We start from the raw sequence: 12,978 nt of genomic DNA on the forward strand, positions 1-12,978 counted from the left end.
GATGATTAACCGATTCTGCTCTGAAATCGAAAGTAGAAGGCTTCAACTGTTTTTTTTTTTGATATTGCGATCAATTTTATTGAAAATGCTTGCAGTTTTCTCTGTGATATTAGAAGCATAAAAAATAATCTTTTTCGTCAGAATCTTTAGAATAGCTGCAAGAATTTTAAAGATCTTTTAACGAATGCTAAAGGATTGCGAATCCAAAGGATTGCGATACTGTCATTATTTGTTTATGGACATAGAAGCGATTAACATGAAATAAAGAAAAAAATTGGTTAGATTGGACATAAAAATTAAATCTAAAAAATTAAATGCATGATAGAATAATCTGTCAATTTCAAATCACAATTATTTTTTAGGACCAAATTCTGGGGGTGCCATTTTAAGGATATGTGTGTAGCGACCAATTGGCTAGCGCCGGCACTGCATACATCCTATATTACTGTATCACCAAGTTCTAGTTAAGGAGATTATCGTTATTATGCTTCCCCCTGGCTAATCACGTGGCAAAGCGCTGAAAAATGATGCATTATTCGCCATTGATTTTTGTCAGCCACATTTCATTGCAAATATCTATGTACCTACTTATTTACTGGGAGCGTGTTTTGATTATGGTAACATTTGACATTTTATTCTGGTCGGTTGAATACACCTTATTTTACTGACTAGTATTACTGTTATCAACATATGTCGTTGTCATCAGCAGCAGGTGACTCATACTGTTTTAAGCAGCAGCAGGAAAGCAACAGGAAACGAACTATTCAACTCGATCTTTGGCCATTCGTTGCCAATTTCCCGCCGTCTCAGAAGTCGCAAATTATTTTCGACCTAGTCGCACCATTTTGTACGTTGAGCCTCTCTGTTCCTGGTGCTTAGTGGGATTGTTGAAGAGAACTGTTTTCTTTGGTCTGTCATCCGGCGCCAGATGTACGATGGGAATCACTCCAAGCAGTACCTGTAACTCGTGATTCATACGCCTTCGCTACTCTCCGCTTTCAGTTTGTACTCCGCCAAATATCGTCCGCAACACCTTCCGCTCGAACTAGGGCAAGGGCGCAAGTGTCCTCCGTGAATCGGTCTGATAAGTTTTGTACATCGTCAGCTTCATACGCCGCATATGCTTCTTGATCGTAGCGTTTTGGGAAGGGCAAAGTATGCCCGATTTCCCACTTGAATGCGCCTCTGGATCCTTTTACTAGTATTGTTGTTCGCGGTCACCAGCAATCCCGAATACACGATTACATTTACCACTTCTAGTTCTAATCCACTTCTTCTTCTAGGCCGACCACGGTTATCGTCCGTAGGAGGAACACATTTGTTTCCTGTGAGCTTCTTCCTTTCATGTACCGTGGACTCCCGTGGACTAACGGGTTTAGTTATTAATTTGAACAACTGGCAACCCCTTAATATGCGGAAACTTGCACGAACAGGCCGCTCTGCTCTTTGTTTTTGTTTTGATGGTTCGATTTAACTGACAGTTGCAAGCAGCGAATCTTTCATTCTCCGATCGGATTTCTGTCATAATCGTTCGGAAAACGGAATGTGAAACAGATTAAACAAGCTAGATCAGTAGAAACAAATCGTGTTTATGGGCATTGAACCATGTTTAATTTGCAAATCGTGCAATCTAGCGGGGTTCAAATTAAAGTGTTCAGATTAAAAACGGTCAAGTTAACGGGGCTCTGCGGTATTTGGTCTTCGACGCATTTATTTCTAGTACAATCCTCCTGGACTCCGCTTCCAGTCTGGTGTAGATGGCCTACGTCGTCGCAAAGCACCGGGTTTTAATATCTAAGTAATCTGCAAAGCCTAGGAGTGGGCTACCCTTGCTGAAAATCGCATTTCTCATTTCGATGCCCACTCGTCGGATTACCCCTTCAAAGGCGATGTTGAACTGCATGCAGGTTAAGCCGTTATCTTGCTTAACCCTCGTCGCGTCTGGATGGGACTCGAGTGTGTCCCCGAGATGCGAACGAAACACATCAGTCGATCCGATGAGCTATCAGTCAGGCCAGTTTATCCGAAAAACGATCGACTTTATCGTATGCTGCTTTGAAGTCAATAAAGATATGATGCATGGGCACGTTTTACTCCCGACATTTCTGCAAAATCTGTCGGATGGTAAAATTTTGGTTCGCAGTTGGATAGATGCAGGACTCGAGCCAACCACCCTTTCTATATGGGATAAACCAATCCTGCCAACCACTTTTGGAAATAATCCAGTGTATAGCCGTTGCTAACGTTTCTCAAACGTGAGTGTAAACCTCTGGTTGGTGTTGGTCTTCATCAAACCGATTTCTCGTTTGACTTCTTGAAGATCAGATGCTAGGACATTACTATCTACCTTGGGCATTCCGACTAAGTTAACTTGCGTTCTGCCTTCTGCCTTTTGTCATGGAAGAACTGCATCCTCGCGTACATTTGTGATCAGATTTCCTCCCTCGAACCTACGCATGTCAGGTTTAGGTGTGTAACCCTTAGGACTTTGGTTCACCTTCTCGTAAAACTTGCGCCTGTGATTCGCTCCCAATTCGCTGCTCTAATTCTTCGCGACCCTCTTTTCGGTGCTTTCTACTCCTAAGAATCGCGGATAACTGGTTTCTTGCTGGTCGGTATTTGGCCAAGTTCTCCCTAGTGACAATGCTCGGATGATTGTTCCAAGCATGTTTTTCTATGCCACCGCTTGTTGGCATTCCCCATCAAACCAGTTATTTCGTATACTCTGAGGCTCTTCACCTAGTATTCTGCCCCAACCGTCTACGTAGGTCGAATCGCCTAAGGCAGTGACTCATACAGTATTCACGCGTAGTTCTGGGCAGTACGGGTGACCTGTGAGCTCAATGTTCAAGCGAACAGGACGACTTTGGCGTGTCTGGTTTACGATTGACAATATTGTACGGATATATAGTGCTAGGTGATGGTGAAAGGCGATATCCGCATCCCGTAGGGAACTTATGTTCGTGATGTTACAAAAGGACCGATCATCTATGAGAATATGGTCAATCTGGTTCATTGTACGTTGGTTAGGTTGGCCTCCAGTTGGCTTTGAGGATATCTTATCGTGGGAAAAAAGGTGCTGCGGATCACCAGACCTCGGGAAACTGCGAAGTTTATGGTTGGCCATTGGCTACCGACCTGGACGTTCAAATTCCCAATGATGATCTTGATGTGATGATGATACCTGCCTTCAGCCTCGCGTAGAATGCTTCCTTTTCATCGTCGGATTTTCCTTCGCGCGGGCAATGCCCGTTGATGATGTTCTAATTGAAGAAACGGCCTTCTATCGTCAATAGACTCGTGTTAATCGCCTTCCAATCTATCACGCGATCCTGCATTCTGCCCAACACTACAAAGCTCGCTCCCAATTCGTTTGTAGTGCCACCGCTCTGATTAAACTGGGCCGTTTCCTGCAGAGCTACAATGCCGAGTTTACGTGATTTCTTAATTCAACCGCTCGCTCCGGATCACAGGCTGTTGTAAGCCACTCCTAACCTGCCGTACAACCGCTTACTTAGTTGAGGTTTATTTTATTTTTATTTTATTTTATTAACGTCAACAGGTAAAATATCACCCCAATGACAGAAATAACTAAGTAACGTATTTACAATACTCGTCTGTTTAGATTATTAACATAAAACACGTCTAAAATTATACTTGTTTGTTTCTCGAGACACATTAAAGTCAAATACATGGTAATATTGATTGAATAGACGAGACATACTGCGCACTGGTCCATGTAGACCATAATTCGTCATTGGCGGAACTAGGGGGGGGGGCTAGGGGGGGCTAAGCCCTCCCTAGAAAAGATTTAGCCCCCCCTAGAAAAGTTGACTAAGTTTTTTAATTTTTGAAAAACCAATAGTTAGATAACTATAGGTACGAAAAACTTCAGAGTAAAGTTTATTAGTATGACTGTTATAAGATTCCAGGCATTAATGTGCATTAAATTTTAATATGCCGACGAAATAAAACGGCTGAAAAAAATTCCGGGGGCTATAGCCCCCCCTAGAAATGAGTGCTAGTTCCGCCAATGTAATTCGTCCTAGCTGGAGTAATACTGAGGAACGAGTGATATCGTAGATTGCGGCGTCTTATATTGATATCCAGCATGCTGAGGAGTATTGAACAATCAACGTTACCTTGCAGGAGATCGCCAATAAAGCATACCTTTGCCACATTGCGTCTTTCCTCTAGTAATTCCAGGCCGATCAGCATGCAACGCTGGGTAAGTTCCGTGGATCTGTCCATCTGAGATGACGTAAAGCGAAGCGGATGAACTTTCGCTGAATAGCTTCGATGCGTTGAATTTCGTTCTGGTAATGAGACCAGACGGGAGACGCGTATTCCAGTACAGGTCGCACAATTGAACAATAGAGTGTTTTCAGGCAGCAGATGTCCTTAAATTTTTTCGCGAAACGAAATAAAAAGCCCAGCTGTGAAGAAGCTTTTGCCACCACGTATGAAATGTGATCCTTGAAAGCTAATTTTGCATCGATTAAAACTCCCAAATCCTTAACTGTGGATTCACGCAGTAAACGCACGCCTGCCAAGGCATAGTCATACTGGAATAGTGAATGTTTTCGTCCGAATGAGATTACCGAGCACTTAGACACATTCAGCGACAATCGGTTAATTTGACACCATTTAGTGAAGTTTTCCAACTGCTCCTGCAGAAAACTCATATCCAGTGGTTGCTTTATCGTATGGTATAGCTTTAGATCGTCAGCGTATGAGAGTTTCGCGTATTTCAGAATGGAATTAACGTCGTTCATATACAGCAGGAATAAAAACGATCCTAGGTGGCTTCCTTGTGGAACGCCAGAACAAACAGGAAATGGCGAAGAAATGTGATCACCAATTTTCACAGACATGCTACGACCACATAGGTAAGATTGAAGCCAGAGTAGCAAATGTTCGTTCATGCCAAATCGATCAAATTTGGCAATTGCAATTTGATGATTCATTTTATCAAATGCTGCAGATAAGTCTGTGTATATCGCGTCCACTTCCTTGTGCCGTCAACTTTTTTTAAAGACAGGAAAAACATATGACTGTTTCCAGCAGTTTGGAAAAATGCCTGTAGCCAAAGATAGGTTGAATACCGCTGCAAGCGGTGCCGCTAGCGTCTCCATACAGCGTTTCAGAATGATTGACGGGATACCGTCAGGGCCATATCCCGTGGATGATTTTAGTCTTTTTCCAGCTGACGTAATCATGTCAATGGAGATAACAAACTGCGACAAAGGTACAGAAAGTCGAGGAACAGTTTCGATGGCGACGGCTACATCCTGCGGTTCGAGATGTTCATTGGTGAAAATGTTATTGAAATGAGAACGTACAAGTCGGCAATGTCAGCGGCGGTGTCGGCTTCGAGCAGACCATTGGACATCGTAGAGGGTAATCCCGATTCTTTACGTTGCTCATTCACGTAGCGCCAAAAACTTTTTGGATTTGCCTTGAGACGACGTTGCAGATTGTTCTGAAGGGCGTTATACAGGTGATCATTGAGTTGTTTATAGGTAGTATTTATTTCTACGTATCTTGTTCTCGTGGCATCAGTGCGATACTTGCTGTGTCGTCTAAGGGCTGCACGTTTAATCGTTTTAAGGCGCTTGAGATCAGCGTTCGCCCAGGCTGGTTTAGGCGGTACGCGCTTTGACTTAACGGGCACGAACTGGTCGATAGCATATGCCAGTATACTAGAAATGGTCGATGCAGCGAGACTAGCGTCGTGATCGCGGAGAACTTCCTCCCAATCAACGTGGCCCAGAAAATCGTTCATACCGTTGAAATTGGTTTTACTAAACTCATATGAGAGGCGTTCGGAAGTATCCCGGAAGCGTTGCTGTGGCCTGATCTTTAACTGCGTTAGTAAAGGAGGATGATACCTGCAGATCTTTACGAGTGGTACCGGAGCTTCTGTAACCGTACAGTCTACGCACAGCTCGTCACTAACGAAGCACAGATCAAGGGTCCGATGATTCTGGTTTTCAATTCCATTCATCTGTTTAAGTCCAGCGGTGCTATATGTATCAAGCAGTTTTCGCGGGGCTACGCCTATGGACGATCGAGAGACGATCGGGAATAGAGAACCGTGGGAATTACGCTGCCAAAAGATCGCGCTTAAGTTAAAATCACCCAAAATAACAATTTTATCTCTAGGCTTTAATTGCGACACAACCCAATTGATAGCTTCAAGATGGTTGCCCATCAAGTTTTCGTCGTTGACTCGATCGGGAGGGATGTAAACTACGCAGAGATAGAGTATTCCGTCAACAGCGGTAATCGCGACCCATAATTCTTCAACTGCCGAACTGTTGGGAGGATTAACTGCGTAGGACTTGAATCCTGAGCGAACAGCTAACAAAACGCCACCTCCAGTACTTTTACAACTATTTGAACGCGACCGATCCTGTCGGTAAACGGAGTAGGAATCGGTAAACAACTGGCTTGTCGTCGTATTTTGATTCAGTCAGGTTTCGGTGAGGGCGTATACGTCATAACAGCAATCACTGAAGGCTAACTGGTACTCAGCGAGAGAGCTGTTCATTCCTCCAACGTTTTGATAGTATACCAGGACATTCGTGGTGGCAGATGCAGCAATACTTGTTACGGTTGACTAGACACAGGGCCGGGACGACTTGGGTGGCAGGAACGAGTCGATTGCGATTGAAATTCGCTGCCAACAAGAGTCACCCTTTGACGTGGGAACTGGCGCTCACGTGGCTGACAAAGCTAATCCTCGTTGTTACTTACTCAGCGTTCTCAAGATTGCCTCTTCCCTATCAGCATACGGTTTTAGTTTCCAACAGGGTTGGTTTATATCTGCAGGTACACGAGGCACCGATATTACGTATTATCCAGCCATTCACCAACCTTAATATATAATGCTTGAGAACAGAAATTCTTCCATTTTAATTGAGCAGTTTCATCCATTAATGATTCGTGGAACAACAAGATGCGTTGCGATGACTAAACGGTATAAATTTGGAATCTTACAACCCCCATCTTTTCGAGACGCCACTTAAATAGGCAATGTATTATAGTAGTAGCGTTAATAAAAAAACCTTTAAAATTAATCAGCAAATGGCAGACAACATTACCACGGTTTGTGCTCGCATTATGTTAATCCACATGAAACGCCACTGCTGCGAGATTGCACGACAGCACAAAGGATATCAAAAATGTCACGTACAATTTAAATAAATTATGCCATTTCTCACTTCCTGAGCACATGAGAGGAAGATTGTTTTTTTTGCATCGTCTTCTAGCAAATGTGCACACGCGTATGCCATCGGGATGGAATTATTCTTTGTGGCACAAAAAGATCCCGCAGCTATTATCATCAACATTTTATGCGGTGATTCCCCCGCCCCTCCCTCTTCTAGCATACTCACTTGATAGAGATCCTCCTGCGATAGTTCTCTCTTGCTGGGCAGAAGGGGTGCTAAATCGTCATCCATTGTCTCCGCACTAGCCGCTCCCTGACCACCGAGACTGAACGAAGATAATCGCTGTTTCGCTAACATGAACGATGTGTCTGACCTGTAATCGAGATCGGAGTTTCATCAAACACAAATGTTGCAATGTTTTTTTCGACAATCGTCCAATGTCAACGCCGACGAGACGAAAAAAAAATAAAACATTACCTTCGACGATTCTTTGTCGTGGAACATTCTTCGCCGTTGTAGTCTTTGCGAAACTTGGAAACCTCAGCGTAGCGTTTCCAAAATTGACCTTCGCTTGGACTGAGGAATGCCGCCTCTGCGACTTGCGACGACTGATTCAGCTCTCGCGACGACGACGACGAGTTTAAATCGCACTCTGTATCCAATTTACCACTACCATTACCATCCTCTGTATAGTTAAAACATTTTTTAATTGGCAAGGAAGCGGGCCGAATATTTTTGTCACCACCGAACAGGCCGAGCAGTTGCTTATTTCTGACACATCCGCCAACATCCGCCGCACTGGCACTGGACCGATCGATATCGTTGCTATAACTAATTTCCGTGGGATTAGAACCATCAACAGTGACTACATCGTGCAACACGTTAGCACTGTTCTGCATTTCTAAGCAGTCGGAGCTTTAGTGGTAGTTGTTAATCTTCAACCAACCAGCCCACTTGACAAGTCAATCCGCCTAATCCCAGTTCACCGAACCACTTTCGCTCAACCACACAACCGCCGCACCGCATTCTTCTTCTGCTGATCCACCTTTTTCAGCATGCTGGAAAACATAGAAGGCCTTGCACTACACTGCAGTTTACTGACGTCGTGTGATCGCAGTTGTTTCGCTCTGTTTCATCACTGAATCATCACAGCGCCTACTGCTGCTGCACTGGGGAAATAAAGAAACCACAGCTTGATAGCAAGAATTTATTACACGTTTTTTCTCTTCTCTTGGTAGGACCTTTTTTACAACACCGTACTTCCGCAATTCCTGTTGGAATTCTGAAATTTTAAAGATAAAACCTTCCTGCTGCCATCAATTAACTTCCTGCTCCGCAGGAATGCACATAAAAATTTCAATTCACTTAGAGCCGCCGAACCCAAGAGACGCGAACTAGATCGATATCAACCAAAATATAAAAAAAGAAGTAGACATCACATTAAATATTAAAGTACATTAGACGGATGAGGGTTCGGTCTCCGGCCCGTCCGTGTTCATCCCACCACAGGAGAGTATGCCGCAATCACCTAGGAAACAATTGCAACATTCTATGCTCACTCCGATGCGATCCATGAATCTATGAATGTGTGCTGTTGGGTGGCAGGAAAATGCCACACACTGCAGTGTGCAGGCGGCGCTGCCATCACTCTTTTCTTGAACTGTGTGGGTGGACCAGACCACAACACAACATGGCTTTTGTTTGTTGATTTAGGAGTACGTACACACTTTGGCTAATGATGATAACTGCAATTGCAGGAACGATGAAAATGATTCCGCAAACAGGCGCTATCTAATATTTATCAACGTCAACGATTCAACCACTCACTCCAATTGCCGCTTACAGCTAGATAAAGCGAATTAAAACGCAAATGAAGAAACACTTGGACATAGTTCCGTAGGCAGACCCTACAACACACCGATCTAGATGATGAATTAAAACCGATTCACACAAACACTTCGTTCCGGATTCACTAGCCAGTGATTTTTGACACCAACACAAATTCTTCTTTCAACTTAGCCAACAGACCTCTGATTCATGAAACTTCTCCTCTTCCTCTTCTGGCCTGATGGTAATGGTATAGAGCAGCAGCCCATCACACTAATTGTCACTCTAGCAAACTAGAGACAATTTCGCTTGGTGGCATAATTTCTCCCTAAATTTCCCCCCAGAACTAAAAATAGAACACCGACAAAAAGCAGGGAAACAAACGGCAAAAATTCGCACTCACTATTGACCAAAAAAAGCCGACAGCCGATCAATATTTCAAACTTCAACAGTTTAGTGAAAGTTCTGCCACAACTTCACTCTCCACTCGACGAAGGCTAACGCAAACGTTGCGCCCACTAATAGGTATATGCGAATCCCTTCGCATTCGCTGCTTGCTGCTGCTGCCTGCCTACTTGGATCGAAATCCAATTGCAACTAAAATCTCTCGCCGTCAACGCAGCAGCATACATTCAACCAACCGTCGAGTCGACTCGACGACGGTACCCTCTTCTATCCTACGCCGCCACGCCACACACAGTACAGCTAGCTCGGTCGAGTCGAGTCGAGAGTTCGAAGCAGCACCACGGACGGTAGAGCCGCAGAGCCAAGCAAGCTTCAAGCTACTATAGGTTGCTGTATGCTTTCCGCCGTACCGCGCACGTTCCAATCGGAATGTGTACAACTCGCGAGTGGACTGGTGTGCTTGCACCAATACACACGCGAGGGCAGGCAGCAAAGGCCCGAGTGAACTCTGCCACTGAATGGCCGTGTCCGTGTGTGCGGACGCTGGCTGTTTGCTAGGGGTGCGCAAGTTCTACCCGGTTTTGTGTAACGTTTGTAGTTGGTAGAATATTTTTATGTTATAAAAATAAAAACAGGTCATATCCAAAAAAACACTGAAAATTATTTAAATTAAATCATCAAAAAATATCGCTGATTTGCGAGGTAAAATTTTTCAAAAGAGAAATCATCAAAAACCCTCTGGAACTTGTCGATAATTCTTTAAAAAAACTGCAATAAAAGATTTCATTATTTTAAGAGTAACCAAAGCTTTTAAAAATTTGCTCAGCAATTTATAATTCCGTCCTAATTTTAATATTTTAAGTTGTAGACAAGACACTTACTTATTTAACCTAGTGCGATGGCCTTTAGGATTTCACCTGCATAACAATGGTCCACCAATTTTGCCTCCCTTGGTCTAACCATCTAGCACACTGCACACCTTTGCATCCAGTAATCAAACGGATTCGAAGCGAACTCCATTTTTGCGGGGTTGTTGTTCGGTATTCTCACATGTCCCACCCATCCATACAACGTTTACACATACCCCGCCAAAGATGGTCCCAAGTACGAGACGTTCAAAAAAGGGCCAGTACTTTCAAATACCCGTCGACCATTGTCCACGTACCGTGCCCATAAAGGACGGTCTTATTGACGTTTCTTACATGAGTAATTTAGTACGGTGTGAAGCTTACCAGACCTACTCATCGATCCTGCGTCGAACGAATTATGGTCCTCCATCAGTACTGTCGGTCTTGGACTACCGTTCGGTCGAACGTTCATCATCCTCGACAGCGCAAATACTTAGGGTGCGGAGACCGCCCCGAAGTCTATGGCCTCCAGGAAGATGTCTGCTGAAGGTAGTTTTGGTTGGCTACTCTTTCATCGGGCATTCTGGCCACGTGACCAGTCAACCGCATCTGCCACATTGTACGCCCTTTACTATTTGTATAATTGCGCCACACTCCATTTTATAGTTTGTCACCAAGTATTGATCACAGAATTATATCATAATTATAATCCTTTAGCGTCCATGATTCACGACCGTAAAGGGCCACCGAAAAGATTAGTGTTCTGTAGAGCGCCATTTTGTGCGAATTTGCAAACTACGGGACTTCAGGTGGCTACCGTAGTCGTCTTTTTACTTCGTAGTCGTCGTTTTACTTCGCGGCTTACATCGTTGTCACATGCCACGAGAGTACCAAGGTATATGAATTCCTCCTCTACTTAATATCTCTTGCCCGTTCAACTCCTCCTCGGCACCAACACCCTTTGGACTCCCACGTTCTCTGCCAGCAACCATGTACTTCGTTTTGGCGGTGTTAATGGTAAGTCTCAACTCCCAAACTCGCTGCTTCCCGTTTAGAAAACCTAAAGGCCTCCTTCACTGCTCTACGGTTGATTCCGGTGATATTGACGTCATCCGTAAAACCAAGACGCATGTGGGATTTCGTGATGGTAGTTCTGCCGTTTTATAAGCAGGTTGCCAGCACAAGCATTCTGCACCTCACTGTTTTGTAGGAACACCGTGTGTCGTTGCTGTCGAATTTTACCCTGTGTAAACGAGCACGTACGCCGCGTACACGCGTTTTTTTCGACGCTGGATTTCCCAATAAGCATCACCAATGCTATTCAAATGCAAGTCAATAAGCATTTAAGTCACCATAAATCCTAATTAAATGCTATTGTGCTAAAATAGACTTCTTATAGTGCTGACAATGCTTATTTGCAGCTAATTACTGACAAGAATTTGGATAGGGTCATAGCTCATAGGGTGCCAATTTACCACGTATCGCGTCTACCAACTCTCTCGCAGTTGTTTCAATAACACCATGAATGTTCCTCCACAGCCCTCTTGTAACTTCTTACCTTTCTCCATGCCAGTCTGCGATTCGTTGAAAAAGCTTTCTGGCGTACTCGAGAGCTACGGAATCTGCCGTCTACCACTGGATGTTGAAACGCAGCAGCAGCCTTCGACAACCTTGCTCGAATCTTACGCACGACGAGTTGAAGGAAAGAGTTAATATTTGGTCCCCGAAACGACCGTACATCTGTGACAATGGAGAAGTGTCGACCGACAATCAAGACACGATCGATCTGAGAGTTAGAGTCTCCACTTTAGGTGCATTCAGGTGTGTTTCCAAATATTCAGACGTGGAATGTAGGTGCCATTGATGGCCTGAGACCGTTATCATCGGTCGACCGACGTAGGCTATGCCTTCTAATGACAGGACGGAAGAATCCCTCCCTCCCAATCTGCGCATTTGAATCTCCGATGATGATTTTCACTTCCTGAACAGCGGCAACCTCCACTCCGAGTGATCTGTAGGTAGCAAGCTAGCTCGTGCCTGTTCATGTAGAGTTCGGATATTCCAGGTACCAAGTTTCCAATCGTTATCTATTAGACGTTTCCTTGGCTGAAGTTTTTGTAGCGTCTTAGTAGAATACGAAACCAGGAAATTAAATAAAAAGAAAACTTATCCAATTTAATTCTACTATGTATATTTTATTCTTGACAAATACGTATTTCGCCTACGACTTCGCTCTCACGCTTCCGCAGCTTGCACCGCGCTTTTAGACGGTTTCTGTTTCCACGGCCTGACGCAAATTAATCCAGTGTTAAACAGGAATAATCGCTTGTTAGATCTGATATTTGCCAATGATCAAGCCATACAACTTTGCTCGGTTATCGTGGCGGCCGATCCTATTATCACGCTTGATGCCGATCAAGCTCTTGAGGTTACATTCAGTTTGCCGATCCCTGTCGCGTTTGAGGACGTTATCGACGGCACCGATTTGGTATTTAGATTTCCATAGAACTGATTCTAACGGCTTAGCCACTGCAATTGCGCAGATTGACTGTCAATCTCTGTTACTGTATCCTGATGTTGACACGGCTGTTGAACAATTCATTCGCACTTTGAACAGTTTGATCACCGATTTCGTTCCCAACCGCCGACCCGCTCGCAAGCCTCCATGGGGAAACGCGCATCTCCGTCGATTTAAACGTGCTAGATCCTCTGCTCTGCGCGCA

At 44.2% G+C, this 12,978-nt stretch overlaps 1 protein-coding gene across 7 annotated transcripts in view; it reads right to left on the reverse strand.

The window, feature by feature from the left end:
* Positions 1 to 9,574, reverse strand: part of LOC128744048 (protein sprint) — an 80,784-nt gene extending 71,210 nt beyond the window's left edge. The window contains exons 1-3 of one of the 7 annotated variants that reach the window (XM_053840800.1): positions 9,406 to 9,574; positions 7,653 to 8,344; positions 7,401 to 7,548 (exon numbers count right to left, since the gene is read on the reverse strand). In XM_053840800.1, coding sequence (XP_053696775.1) covers positions 7,401 to 7,548; positions 7,653 to 8,074 — 570 coding nt within the window. In that variant the 5' untranslated portion in view covers positions 8,075 to 8,344; positions 9,406 to 9,574. Of the gene's footprint in view, positions 1 to 7,400; positions 7,549 to 7,652; positions 8,544 to 8,902; positions 9,330 to 9,405 lie in introns of those variants that run through there. The other 6 variants (XM_053840796.1, XM_053840801.1, XM_053840798.1 and 3 more) reach the window with 6 other exon arrangements.
* Between the last annotated feature and the right edge of the window lie 3,404 nt (positions 9,575 to 12,978).

Source organism: Sabethes cyaneus, chromosome 3 (genome assembly GCF_943734655.1).
Source record: "Sabethes cyaneus chromosome 3, idSabCyanKW18_F2, whole genome shotgun sequence".
Classification (NCBI taxonomy): Eukaryota; Metazoa; Arthropoda; class Insecta; order Diptera; family Culicidae; genus Sabethes; species Sabethes cyaneus.